General features: G+C 39.8%; 2 protein-coding genes across 2 annotated transcripts; one reads left to right on the top strand and one right to left on the bottom strand.

Moving 5' to 3' along the window:
- Window positions 1-4,488: 4,488 nt before the first annotated feature.
- cryz (crystallin, zeta (quinone reductase)) lies at window positions 4,489-11,043 on the bottom strand. The gene is made up of 9 exons (XM_053651713.1): window positions 10,942-11,043; window positions 10,154-10,278; window positions 9,919-10,071; window positions 9,430-9,593; window positions 9,292-9,343; window positions 7,155-7,304; window positions 6,975-7,076; window positions 6,789-6,884; window positions 4,489-5,269 (listed from the first exon to the last, which is right to left on the bottom strand). The coding sequence occupies exons 2-9, from the start codon at window positions 10,259-10,261 to the stop codon at window positions 5,108-5,110; spliced, it is 987 nt and encodes a 328-aa protein (XP_053507688.1). The 5' UTR covers window positions 10,262-10,278; window positions 10,942-11,043; the 3' UTR covers window positions 4,489-5,107.
- A 486-nt stretch (window positions 11,044-11,529) lies between these two features.
- Window positions 11,530-14,766, top strand: tyw3 (tRNA-yW synthesizing protein 3 homolog (S. cerevisiae)). The gene is made up of 6 exons (XM_053651714.1): window positions 11,530-12,161; window positions 12,301-12,381; window positions 13,268-13,366; window positions 13,473-13,544; window positions 13,954-14,087; window positions 14,363-14,766. The coding sequence occupies exons 1-6, from the start codon at window positions 11,928-11,930 to the stop codon at window positions 14,562-14,564; spliced, it is 822 nt and encodes a 273-aa protein (XP_053507689.1). The 5' UTR covers window positions 11,530-11,927; the 3' UTR covers window positions 14,565-14,766.
- Window positions 14,767-15,043: the final 277 nt, after the last annotated feature.

The raw sequence follows: 15,043 nt of genomic DNA, 5'->3' as shown, positions 1-15,043 counted from the left end.
CCATTCTTCTTCGGTATTGTGCTGAATTCCCCTGCAGTTGGTTCTGTGATGGAAAGTCTTTCTTCTGCAATTGTGGCATATGACATGGTTCCCCATTGCATCTGTTCTGCTGTCAGATGTAGTATCCTCTTTATCCCAGGGAGAATGGCCACGGTAGTTGCTGTTATGGAGAGCATAAGACATCGAGCGAGCCTCCTTGCCTTCAGAGAAGTCCCACGTCTGGCTGGACTGTTCTTCGGTTCCTTTCATCCCCTGCATTGGTTTAAATCTTCTACCCAATTTCCTATGTACGACTGCAAGTATTGCAAGTGTAATCACAACACCACCTGAAATGCGAAGGGTTCGAGTGTCAGAAAACTCCTGAGAAATTCACATTTACATTTCTTCGTTTGGAAAACTCTATGGTTTAAAGTTATGGACCTGGGATTTGAACTCGGAACCATCAGATCAGACAATGAGCTTGGTTGTACTCATTAATAGTGAAGTGTTTTTCATTACCATGTAGTTTTTTGTGTGAAAAAACAACAACAAAAAAACCCCCCAAAAAACAATCCAGTGCTTTCAGACCAGAGCGTTCTGAATTCCAGTTTTGGTCAATTCTATTTCTATTTTGTTGTATGAATAATTATTAGAACTAAGAAAAAAGGTGTTTATAATGAGTACATACTTACCCAGGCAAGAACAGACAACAGCGATAACAACATCTCTGATGTAGCGCTGAGATGTGACGGAACTCTTAGCATTGATGTCCGCTGTAACGTTTCTGTTAGTCGGCATACAGTTAGCCTGGTTTAGCTCCAGCACTGTCTGAACTTTGGGGTTGTCTGAACTAGCGCACGCCATCCTCTTCCCATTGTACAACACTTTGTCTGTAGACTGAATGTAGATGTTGAGGAAATGGGCTAGCTCTCTCAGCTCACAGCTACAATTCCAGCGATTCAGGTCCAGGTTAAGCATCGAGAGGCGTACGATATAAGAGAAAGCATCAGGCACATTCTGCAACCTGTTTCGTGAGAGATCCAGACTACCGAGTCGTGGCAGGTTGCGGAAACTGTCTCGGCCCACGTAGGCGATGAGGTTGTCTGACAAATCCAAAGTCTCCAAGCTTCTCAGGTCAGATGAAGCAAAAGTACTCGCGTTGAGGCTGGTGAGAAGGTTCCCCTCTAGCAGCAGAGTTTTCAGAGACTTGGTCTTCTGAAACCAGGATCCACTGATTTCCTTTAGAGCGTTATGGCCCAAATGAAGGGTCTCTAGTTTACCGAGCCAGGAGAACGTCGATCTATCCAGTGAGGGGCTAGAGATAAGGTTGTGGTCCAGAGATAGTGTTCTGAGGACAGTCAGGTTTTGGAAAGCGTTCCCTGTGATGGTAGAGATGATGTTGTTGCTGAGCACCAAAACACTCATGTTGGATAAATCAGAGAACGCGATGTGATCCACGGTGTCTATGAGTCCATCAGTGAGCATCAAGGCTTTGGTTTCGTCTGGAGCCTCTGGAGATAACAGAACAGGATCAGGATAGGAAACGGTGATTTAAGGCTGTGCTCACTTTATGAACTTCTTTGCACAATTCCAATTTTTTGCGTATCTGTCTATTTTGACGAGTCACATTCAAAAAAAAATAAATAAATCACCAGTAAATCTAAAGAAGCATGTTGAGGTAGGCTAGTGTTAAGTTTGGTAGCTAGCTTCTGCTAGCTATTTTTGTTTTCGTTGCTAATGCTACCTCATTGATTCCAATATTGTTGTTAAACCTTGTCGACTTTGTCAACCAACATGTCAAATGGTAGGTTTGTCTGGATTTGAGTTAGCAGAATATTTAATAACTATTCTAAATTAGTAGAATATTTAATTTTCTGAGATGCACCTCTATTTGATGAGAGAAATATTTTTTAAAAAATCATGTCTGACCTTTTGCTAACTCGTTTATAGCCTACTTTTTCTCCTCCTTTTACCTTTACTTGAGTAAGATTTTGATACTTTTACTTAAGTACCATTTCTCTGTACCTTTTCCACCCCTCTTTGCTGGACGTTCTCACTTCTGTTGCCTAACTGATACGCATCTGATCTAGGACCACATACGTAAGAGGCTCAGGTCTGATATGAAAACGATCAGATTTTGGTGTCCAACCATACAGTAGCCTATACAGCTGTACAATAAGGCGGAAAACTGGATTTGGACGTAGTCAGGTAGCATTTCCTTTTCTGTCTGAGCAGCCGAACTGAACGTAAACCATACAGAAGCTTCGTCACCTATGATCGTGGAGAGGTTACTGCAGATGATGGCATCGGTAGAGCACACGATGCAGGAATCCGGGCAGAGCCAAGAAAGCTGAACCTGTGTTACTGACACCATCAGCAGCAGGAAGACACCTGAGGAGCATCATCATCATCATCATCATCATCCGTCAGCATGGACTAATTACAGTTTAACACACACAATGCTCTAATCGTACTTACTTCTCATGGTTCTTCAGCGAATCGGTCACGTGGTGTTCCTCTCACCACTCATTGTGGACTCCTGACGATATCCAGCAGGTTTGGAAGTACATTTGTTCCCCGGTTTAAGCAGATCTCCTACGTTCCGTGCTGTTTTGTGTCCGCAGCATCTTCACCTCCCTCTGTGCCCCTGTTATGGAGCAGCGGTGATTAAACATGCACGATGCTCCACCTGTTCTCCTCAGTAACCTGTACACGGGTGTGTCCCGAGGTCATGGTGAGTCCACTGACTAATTTGTGGTTCTTAAGAATGGTATCTGGTTTCAAAATGTACTGTTTCCTTAGAAACCAGTCTGTTGGTACTATTGTACTACTTTCGCTCTATTTGTACACACTTATAATATTTTTAAAATATTTAATTTATTAATTTTTATGGTTAGTTGTCTATCTTTTTGTACAATTTAAATTTGACAACATATTGTTTCATTATTTCTCAGATTTTTACTACACACTGTAAAGTGTATACTATTATTATTATTATTATTATTATTATTATTATTAGTTTTTTTTTCTTTTTAATACTATTATTCGTTGCATTATTGGTAGTCTAAAGCCGTGGATGTTTCTCAAACCCTCTTTCAATAAGCCGAGTACACCATTTAACAGACTACACTGTTTCGTTTGACTTTTTGGACTGAAAGAACATAAAGAATAAGATCTGTCGCTTGATATATTCAACGTATTCGACCCTGGTGTTGGAGAACACCATATATCTGCTAGAACCACGGTTCTGGTGGTGGTGGAAATCTAAAAAGCTATTTATATATCATTTTTATTGTATTTTTTTTAGCTTATTTTGATCGGTCAGTTGAATCGTATTGCTTCAATGACCGAAAAACAAATGATAAATAAATAAATAAATAAATAAATATGTCGATTTCAGTCAATGTGTGTTTTTGTGTGAGGATCTAAAATACGGGTAAATATCCATAATACGCACTCTTACACACGTTTAAATAACGAGCCTAATATTTATGTAGATGGTGTTTGTTAAAAAAATCATTCTATAGCCTACTAAGCAGGTCTGCAGAATGGTTTTCTTTAAAAATAAAATGAAAAGGTCATCTAGGTGCAAAAAAGTTTGAGAACCCCTGCACTAGAAAATTATTCAATTGTGCAGCTTTAGAAAAGTCCGAGGTTTTCGCTTTGGATAAACGGACATTTAACCGCATTAGTAGTTAGTAAAGATGGCGCCAGTGCGATGTTCGGTACCGATACCGGGCCGATACCAGCAACAAAATGGTGGATCTGATACCAGAGAAAACTTCGCAAATCGGACTCTGTGACAGACAGCAAAGACTGGAATTGGATTTATTTTTGGAACTGGAAATGTTTACATATAAAGCGACTTGACTGTTTGTTTATTTATTTATTTATTTATTTATTTTAAATAAAGGACGAATTTTATATTATTTTGAATTTATACTTTATTAAACATATATAATGTAAGTGATGATCGCGTGAAAGAGTTTAACTGTGAAAACTTGTAAAAAAACAAAAACAAAAAAAACAACCAAAAAACACTTTAAAGCGAGTAGTCTTTAAAGAAAACAATATCAGATAGGTATCAGAGGGTTTCAATAGCCTGTCAGCATCGGATCTCGATCAGTATCTCTCGTAGTCCGATTAAATTAGATTCGAATTAAATAATAACAACTTTATCATTTAATTCTGCCGACAAATCCATATAATAATCTACTTTCTTTTAAGCAATCGTTATTTTCCATTTCAGGTCCGTTTACCGATCGATTTTCCAGTGAAATCAGTCTGTTTACCTCGGAAGAAGTCAAGAATCTGCACGGTTCCCGTAATCCCGACGCTTCCTGGTCCGTCTGTTCCGGTTAAACTGAAGGTGTACAGGTAACGGGTAACCCTCGGCAGACTCGCGGTGTACCGTTACCGAGTGCCACCTGATCTTCCAGCCAGCTGTCTTTCACACCGGTTCACGAACACGTCACCAGCGTCCACACAGCACACGTAAACAACTTGCACCAATATATTACTTTATTGCTCATAATAATGACCAACGCCACGTCAGTACATCTGATTTTAGTGCAGATTTTAAACACACGCTGGCGGAGACCTGATTACAAATGATTGCTGTTAAGCGTGTCCTGATATGACATTTTCAACTCATTAAAATGTTTATGTTTATTATATTGTTCTTCTAAACACACAAAAAGGGATTAACGGTCGTATTCTGCGAGACACTATGAAAAAGGGGGGAAAAAAAAAGAATTCTTTTAATTTTATGGATAGTTCCAGTTTTTTTGTAACAGCAAATTCACAAGATTTTAAAAATAATACATATTTCAGGTTTCTTTAACGTGTATATTGGCAAAAAGCAGACATTTGTTTGCTTCTGAAATTCCCAAAAACAACAGTTGAGCTTAAATATCGTCCAAAGACTGAGCTGAGTAACATAATTACCGCTGGCTAGTGAATTATATTTGCTGCCTGTTAGTTGGGATTAGGTTAGCTGGCTAATATTAACGACCGTAACGGCTTCTGAGGATCAAATACAGTGGTGATGTCACAGAAAAGGCCACGAGTTCAGGCAAATTTGACCTAAAACAAAACCCCTTCGATTAGTGGCAGGTTTTTATAGGTTTCATATGATCAGGATCATTTTCCCAGAAGCCCCGGAGCTGTCGATGATGTCCTCGTGGGCTTGAGCAGCTTTGTCGAGCGAATACTCCGGACCAATCACGGGTTTGAGCCACCCGGCCTCCATCCCTGCGAACAGCGCCGCGGCTGTCTCTGCCCTCTCCTCCTTAACAGATCACACACACACACACACACACACACACACGGCGAGAAATAAAACAAGAAGGTAAAGCGATATAGTGAGGGACTGCAGCATATCGACTAATCGACTAATCATCAAAATATTAGAAAATACTTTACAGAAAGTTCTGTAATGGTCAGTGACCGGATCCGGATCTGAACCGACCCGAATCAGAAAAGTCTGATATCACACACCCGCTCTTTATTACTAGCATTTATTGGTTTAAAAACTATTATTAAAGTGTTTTTATAAGTTAAAAAGTATTTTAATAAATGTCTTTCTTCATATTCCTGTGAAGGAGGTGTGGCTTATGTATCCGTCAGTCACAGTGAAGGAGGTGTGGTTTATGTATCTGTCCATCACAGTGAAGGAGGTGTGGCTTATGTATCTGTCCATCACAGTGAAGGGGGTGTGGCTTATGTAGGCCAGTCACAGTAACTGAGGTGTGGCTTATGTAGGCCAGTCACAGTAACTGAGGTGTGGCTTATGTACATGTCAGTCACAGTGAAGGAGGTGTGGCTTATGTATCTGTCCATCACAGTGAAGGGGGTGTGGCTTAGGTAGGCCAGTCACAGTAACTGAGGTGTGGCTTATGTACATGTCAGTCACAGTGAAGGAGGTGTGGCTTATGTATCTGTCCATCACAGTGAAGGGGGTGTGGCTTATGTAGGCCAGTCACAGTAACTGAGGTGTGGCTTATGTACATGTCAGTCACAGTGAAGGAGGTGTGGCTTATGTATCTGTCCATCACAGTGGACATCTGTCCATCACACCCCTTGGGTGTGGCTTATGTAGGCCAGTCACAGTAACTGAGGTGTGGCTTATGTACATGTCAGTCACGGTGAAGGAGGTGTGGCTTATGTATCTGTCCATCACAGTGGACATCTGTCCATCACACCCCTTGGGTGTGGCTTATGTAGGCCAGTCACAGTAACTGAGGTGTGGCTTATGTACATGTCAGTCACAGTGAAGGAGGCGTGGCTTATGTATCTGTCCATCACAGTGGACATCTGTCCATCACACCCCTTGGGTGTGGCTTATGTAGGCCAGTCACAGTAACTGAGGTGTGGCTTATGTACATGTCAGTCACAGTGAGGAGGTGTGGCTTATGTATGTGTCAGTGAAGGAGGCGTGGCCTTTGTATCTGTGAGTCTTAGAGAAGGAGGAGATGAAGGCTTCCCAAGGCTAACAATTTTATCTGATTAAAATGAAAATGATTTTTTTCAAAATTTTTAGATCACTGGTCACATGCTAAGCTAAGCTAAGCTAACAAATGCTCAGGATTAGGCATTCTTCCCACCCAGAGAGCTCCAGGGAGTCGGTTTGTGTTGTTGAAGCTCAGTGTCTGGAGTGAAGCAGAATGAAATGATGTTCTGGATAAACAGTCGAACAGAATGGACGTGTTTATAGCTAAGGCTGACGTATAAGTACATCTGAAGCTTTTTTTTTTTTACAATTTCAGTAACACCACGAAATGGGAAAAAACCAAACAGTTCCACTTTACCTTCGTGGCACTGAACAAAGAGACACCGACGATACTGGACTCTTTAGCCATCGTGTCTCTCGGGTTGATCTCGACAGAACCTCTACATCCTACAATCTGAAAGAACATCATCATAACGGCCGTAAGGAAGGAAGTACTGAACGCACACCTATAAAAGACATGCGGGGAGAAATACGAGCTGCTTACCGTCACCCTGCCACCGAACGCCAGCAGTTTCAGGTCGTTGCTCAGGTTCACGTTGGACAGCATCTCGACGATCACGTTAACACCGTTGCCTTCAGTCGCATCCTAAAAACACCCAGACGCTGGCGTGTAGTAATCCTTCACCTACACACGTTAAACATTTACAGCAGAAGTGGAACAAACCTGGATTTTATCCACGTAGTCCTTTTCTCTGTGGTTAAAGGCCACGTGTGCTCCGTTACCGAGCACGAGCTTCATGCCGTCAGGGGTTCCTGCTGTACCCAGAACCTTCAGTCCGAACGCTCGGGCCAGCTGACACGCCGCAACTCCGACCTAACCTCAAACACACACAGCCTTGTTAGCACACTACTAAAATCCAGCACGAGCACACAAGCAACCTATACACACATTACATACTCATCAAGACTGCTAACAAACAACAAAACTATGAGGTGTAACACGCCTCAATTAATGTTTGGACACATGGAGGGTTGTTTTTATATTTATTTATTCATTTAAACGACTTATTTATTTATTTATTTATACTATTTTCTGCATTAACATCAGCACAAAAACAGGAACATCCGTAAAACTATGAAATAAACATATGGAATTCTGCAGTGACCAAAAAGTGTTGAATGTATCCAAATAATCTTAAGACTTTTTGTTATTTATAATAATTATACATCATTGTTTGAAGAAAAAAAAAAGTATTATTAATTAGGGCTGGGCAAAAAATACCGATTATCGGAAAGAAATGATATCGAGTCGGGAAATCCTCGATTCGATTCTCAATGCGTGCTTTACTTGAGAGGATGTGAATATTATCTGCAGTTCGCCTCTCGTCCTGAAGATGTCGCCATCTTTCATGTTTTGAATTTATAAAACAGTTTTATTTCTTAAACATGTTTTAAGTTGGTAATGAATTGCACTGTTGCACATTTACAACGTTTTTATTTATTTTTGTACAGCAGTGTGTAGTGTGCAGTTTGTGCTTACCCTGTGTGCATTTAATGCACATATTTATGATGTCTTGTTAATCAAAGTAAAAGTAAAAAGTAATTAAACATAATCGTACGGGCCCTATTGTTAAACTAAATGTCTATTTCAGTAATATAGCCAAGTAGGAGGGTTTCGGTTACCAGCATTTATATTAAAAATATGGATTCCGTGTCTGCAAAACGAACATTTTAAATGGAATATTGATAACTAATCGATATTGAATCAAAATCAAATTGAATTGAAACCATATAAATAAGAATCGAACTGAATCGCCAAATTGGTCGCAATACCCAGCCCTATTATTAACAATATTGCTATTATAATCATTATTTATCATAAGCATGGTTTTATTTGTATTTTAATATTAGTGATATATTTATTAATGTTACCATTATTTTATATTAATCCTTAAGTATTTAAGTCCTTGATAAATTATATAATTTAAATATTATATTTACATATTTGACACTGAAAACACTTCAAGATGTCTTTAAGATAATGAAAAACCTCATCTTCAATCAGTTGTATTCAAACTTTTGCCTTTTTTTAAAAAAAATATTATAATTTTTTTACATTTATTAGGGGACCAAGCACCGAAGGTGTGTACAGTAGGCACCCTATTATTGTTATTCTACCTTGTCTTCTTCTTGTGCCTATGGCATCCCATAGAACTGCCTGGTAAAAAGTTGTGAAATTTGGCACACTGATTGGGGAGGATCTTAGGAACATTCTGACCAAATTTGGGCCAAATACTGCCAATGCTGTAGCGCCACCATCGGGTCAAATTTGGGCCTAATTTGGAAGTACGTTTATGATTATAACTATTGAACCGTGTGTCCAAAATTTAAAAGTATCTCTGGATTCCCCGGGTCGAGACGACTTCAACAGACCCTATGACATCAATTTCCGCCTAATTAAATCTGAACTGTGTCAAAAACTGTTTTTTTCGCTACTCCACCTACAAATTTCTTCCAATCATCACCAAATTTGGCACACATCATTTTCAGAGTAAGCCTCACAGGAGAACTTTGAGTACTCCAAATGGTTTGTCCGCAGCGGGCCAACAAATCTGACAATAAAGTCGCCAAACAGGAAGTGAGGTTGTATCTCAGCAACGACTTTGCGCACTGACACAAAACTTGGTAGGCAACTTCAGGACCATGCCCTGAGACTACGCAACAAATTTCAAGAAAAACTAAAAAAGAAGTTTCTCTAGGTAAAAGCGTCTGCGAAATTCTATAACTAGAAATGTATATATTTTATATGATATTTTATGACCGATATTGAAGTTGAAGAAATGAGATTTTATTGTTCTTACCCCTCCGCTGGCTCCATGAATCAGAACAGTCTCTCCTGCTTTAGCATGCGCCCTTTTAGAGGCAAAATATAAAAAACAGTGATTTAAAGGCAGACATATCCAAAAAAAAACAAAACAAAACCACGTGTTCCCTCTTACTTGTGAAATAAGGCCCTGTACGCAGTGAAATACGGGATTCCGACAGCAGCTCCTTGTTTGTAATTTAGAGAATCAGGCAGTTTGTGAACAGACTCCTCTGAAGCGAGGGTGTACTCAGCGTATCCTCCTGTCTCAGTGCTGATAGTAAACACTCGATCTCCTGCCTGGAAGAAGACGCCAGATTAGTTTAGCACACACAGTATATAACCTAGTAAACATCGAGTATGGTTTATTTTCTAAATAGATTTGTCAGACAGCAAACATGTTCATGTAGATTTCGGATAAATGGAAAATTGTGGAAGAAAATCGGATGGTGGTGGAAGCTCATGAAAAGTGGCTTGCTGTTTCATGGGACATTAATCATTGATATAGAGAGTTATGAGGAAAAGCTTTTCGCTTGTAATGATTTGTTTTTCCTCATGTAACACAACTAATCGGTCTATCGAATTATTCATCTTTTTTTTTTTTTTATTAAAGAGGTGATGAAACCTTCAGAAAGCGAACTCCATCTCCCACAGCCTCCACCACACCGGCTACATCAGATCCAGGAGTGTAGGGGAGGCTGGGTTTGCGGGCGTAGGCACCAGCACGGATATACGTCTCCACTGGATTCACTCCACACGCGTGCACTCGAATGAGCACCTGTAACACAAACGAGGACCGCATACTGTACACACAGTCTGCAGTATGTTTAATACAGCTGTGTGTAAAGTATTCGCTTAACCTGTTTGGGTCCTGGAGCAGGAATCGGTACGTCAGAGCAGAACTTCAGAACCGAAGGAGCTCCGAACTCGGACACTCGTATGGCTTTCATTACTTTTAATGACGCCATTTTGATTGTGGGGAACCCTGCGAGAGGATCATACGTCAGCATTTCACACCTTTATTCTAGTTTTAGTTTCATTCTACATTTACACAACGTTCTGTCTCTATTTCATTTGTTTTTCCATTGTGTGGTACGGTTTACTGATGTGAATCCAGAACTTCCTGTACCCTGCTCAAGTCCATTTCCCATCACTTAACGGTACCCGTGAGAGCAGGACGGGTTCTGCGGAGGTTGGTCGGTACACACCAGTTGCATGAATCATGCATTTTATTAGTGATTTTATTTGACACAAAACAGATCTGTAACTTATCTTATGTTAAAATGTCCCTTGCAACATAACAAACAACCACCGAGCTGTTGTAGTGATGGTGGTGGGTGATACAACCACAAGCAAGGGTGCCAATACTTTCATTTTTACTGGAATCAGACAGGATGTTGAATGCAAGCATGTCACATGGCATTAAAATACAACAAAATCACAGAGTCATTTTTCTGCACTTTCCCACCATTAGAAGAAGGAATTTTGCTAGAGTCCTAATAACATATTACTATTATTATTATTATTATTATTATTATTATTATTATTGACAAGCATGCTGGGTAATGCCCAATGCATCAAAATATAAGCATAAAACTTATAAAACTGATATGAACCAAACATGTCTGAACTACGTCAAGGAACTCACCAAGCTGCAAACGCACAGCACAGTAAATTTCAGACTTTGAAACATGAGTTTCGCGATGTCGTAAACACTTCGCCTCTGAGGTCACATGACACCCCGCGGCTACCATACCGTGCCCTGCTTTCACGACAAATCCCGCCTTTTCTGCGCAAGGATTGGCTAAAGATTCAAACTCGCAATCTGATTGGGCACTGTCAGCCAGGATCTGTCCGAGTCGACTCCGATTCTGAATCTGACTCCAGTGCAGAATCGACTCTTAGAATCAATCCATCGATTCCAAGGTCGATTCGGCACAACATTTTTTTGGTTCCAGCGTCAAAAACACAACACAGGACAGTAAAGGATATTAGTTAAGTGCATAATATACTGCTAAGAATGTATTATTGTATAAACAAGAATGGCTCTTAACTTCGTGCTCTGCATCGATCCACAGATTCCAAGAGTTGATTTTAAGAGTCGATTCTGCACATTTTATTGACTAACAAAAAAATAAAACATGTCAGGAAAGGACCTATTGTTAAAAAAAATAAACGTGCAACGCCATATTTATAAAGTGCGTAATACATTAGCATGGATGAATATATTAGCATAATCTCCAAATACGTAACAGACAGTGTAAAACTAAGAATAACAGTGAATCATTTGCACCTGTACGAGTCGTGTTCTACGTGCACGGATCACAAATATTAACAAATAAATTCATTTATTAAACGTAGTTAAAGACAATACAAATACAAATACAAAACGTTCACCAAATTAAATAACAGTCCACAGCGACAAATGAATCCTTTTCTTTGTACATAATCGACTCCAAATTCCCAACGTATGCCAGAGAAGAGTCGATTTCTTATTTGGGCTCGATTCAGAGTCGGATCACGGGAGGAGGGACTCGCTGGAAGAAACAACGCGTTCTAGCAACGCGTTCAACTCCAAAGCTAGCATGCCAACACAGCTAAAATAATCATTATTTAAAACCTGAAAATGTCTGAATGCAGAAAGTGAATGAGTCGAATTATTATTATAAGCGTTTATTAGCCAAGTGTACCGCTATGGAAGGAGAAAACACGTTTAAACTGTGGAAGAAGCAGTGTCTAAGCAAGATGGACTTGAGTAAAAAGGGCAGTGTAGATGAGGACATTAACACTGTGGTCTCCTTTCTAAATAATTCGGACAACTATTTCACCACAAGTTCGTGTTCTGGAAGAATCATCCTGATTGACGGGGTAAAGTGTATTAATACATTGCAAAACAATTGGAACAGGATTCATACTTACAAGCTCTAATGTTAATCAATCAACCAATCAGTCAATCAACCAATCAAGTCATTAATTCCGTGTTGTTGTGTTTGTGTGTGTTTGACAGGTGTCTGACTGTGTTGATGTGCAGAAGCAGAATTGTTCCTGGCTCTTTGTCACTCATAACAAGTGTACAAAAGATCACGTGGTAAGAAAGGGTGTTCTATTTTATAAAATCTAATTTTATTACATTTTTTCCCCCCCAATGCTAACACTTTACACATAACAGCGTTTATATTAATCATAATAATAATAATAATAATACGTGATCTTCAGCTGTGCAAAAATGTATTTTACCATTAAATAAAAAAGCTGATTTTGTTTAAAAACCTTGGTTTAACGGTTTCCGAAGTTACGGTGCTTTACCTCTGGCTTTCACACAGCTGATACTGGAGACTCCTTCCTTCCATCCATCCCTCCATCCATACATCCGTCCATTTTCCATACCGCTTATCCTACACAGGGTTGCGGGGAGCCTGGAGCCCACCCCTGGGAACTCGGGGCACAAGGTGGGGGACACCCTTAACGGCGTCCCAAACCATCGCAAGACACAATCGCACACACTCGCACGCTACGGACAATCTGGACATGCCAATCAGCCTACAGCGCGTGTCTCTGGACTGGGGGAGGAAACCAGAGTACCTGGAGGAAACCCCCGAAGCACGGGGAATACATTAAAGAACTCTTCCTTCGGAAGATGCTAAATAAACATCTCGTCTCACCGTGTCAAAGATGATGCTTTATTTATTATTTTCGTTAAATATCATTACGTTTTGTTTTAAAACTATTATTAGATTAAGTGGAGGGTTCACCCTACACCATACATATAAACTCAACGGCACAGTATGGCTTTAAGATGGGGTTTTAAATCCCAACAAACACTTGTACAAGCACACACACACACACACACACTGTGTGTCACTGCTGTATTGGACCTGATAACAGGACTAACGAGTGTACGTATTTGTATTTAGATAGAGATGGCTTAATCAGAGCAGCTGAAGTGTGCGTTTTTTTCTCTCTCGTCTCCTCAGATGGCCGGTTTGGAGGAGTCTTCTGGAGACGCTGTTTTTAAGTTTGAACCTTGTGTTCTTCATGTGCAATGCAGACGGCTAGAGGACGCACAGCTCCTGGTAACAGTCACAAAACTGAACATGGAGTGTTAATGACAATATTTTGGTATAATGAATTCTTTTTTTAAGGTTGTGTTCTTGTTTTTTTGTTTTCCTCCTCCCCCAGCACTCCGTCGCCATAAACTCAGGGTTCAGGAACTCTGGAGTGACCGTGGGAAAGAAAGGCAAAATCATTATGGTGAACCTTTTCAGACTTTAAATACAATAGAAATGCATGTTTGCTTTCTTCTTTTTTTTTTTTTAAAGAAATAATAAAATCACATTGGTGCTAAGTACAAGAAAACAATCATCTATTATCATAATGATCGTAAATATACACTCGGATTTTCATATCTTTGCTACGAACCATAGTTAATTCCACCTTTTAACATTGAGGGGCGTGGCTTAGGTGGGCGGCGTGATGACAAAGGACACACTGAGGAAATAAGTGATACTGGTTTTCCAAGATGGCCGCCTCTGTAACGTTAAAGTTTTGTTCATGTTTATAGCTGACACTTTTTTTAATTTTTCACAAAGTACCTCATTGTGGCATGATGGAAGTCTTAAACGTTTATTTCATCACCAGTTTTCTGACGAATTTAACGCAGGCCGTGCGCAGTACCCACTGTCTCGAAGTTCCTCTCAGCCACAAGGGGAAAGTCCTGGTTTCTGAAGACTACATCACTTTTCTTGTCGGAGTTGCGAATAGTAAAATGGACGAAAACCTCAAGAGGATCGAAAGGTATTCCGCCGGCTATCGTTGCACTGATGGTCTGCACACCTTCCGACCAATCAGAATCGAGAATTCGACAACGCTGTACTTTCATCCTGATATTAAACCTTTTGTAGATGTTTGTACTTTTCCTGCATGACGTTTCAGGAAGTAAATGAAGTAAAAAAATAAAAAAAAAATCACACAGAAGCCTTCGCTTATATAAGTAGTTTTGTTTAGATCGGATTGATTAGATTGAGTTAGCCGCAGCCGAATAATAAAGATCTCGATTTCATCCGTCTCAGGTTTTACGACTGTCTGAGATCTTCGCTGGAACCAGAGGAGGATAAAATGTGTGTAAAGGACGCAGAGGCAGATGAGAACGCTGTGTACAGACGGAGGAGGAGGAGGGAGCGGGACGGCGCGGGATCAGACTGTAGCGTCAGACAGCAGAGTGACAGTGAGCACGATGACGAGCTGAACGGCCAACTGACTTTATTCTCTTAGAGCCGTCTCTGGATGCTGCATGGCTTTAATGAGGCTCGACAACTCCTCCTGCTGAACAGCCTGATTATTATTATTATTATTATTATTATTATTATTATTATTGTTATTATTATTCGAATTTTTTTTATTTTTTTAGTGGAGATTTTCCTCAATTTTCTATGAAATCTCAGTGTTTTATGTAAAAATGTAAGAGTAAAAACCATACACGTGGTTTTATTATAATATTAAAATACACATGTATAAGTATAATTATAATATTATTATAATTATAATTATTAATAAGTATGTATTTCCACGGGGGGAAAAAAAAGCACAAAAAATCTCAGATAACTGGATCTCATACTTTGAAAAAAGCCGCAGCCAGCAATCAAGCATTTTTGGCCGCAACGATCACAAAAAAAAAAAAAAAAAAACACTCCACAAAATCCTGTACCACATTCTCCGTTCTGATTGGTCAGAAAGTATTGATTCATCTTTCA

The sequence above is a fragment of the Ictalurus furcatus genome, chromosome 20 (genome assembly GCF_023375685.1).
Source record: "Ictalurus furcatus strain D&B chromosome 20, Billie_1.0, whole genome shotgun sequence".
Taxonomy (NCBI): Eukaryota; Metazoa; Chordata; class Actinopteri; order Siluriformes; family Ictaluridae; genus Ictalurus; species Ictalurus furcatus.
This window is presented reverse-complemented; position numbering and strand designations above follow the sequence as displayed.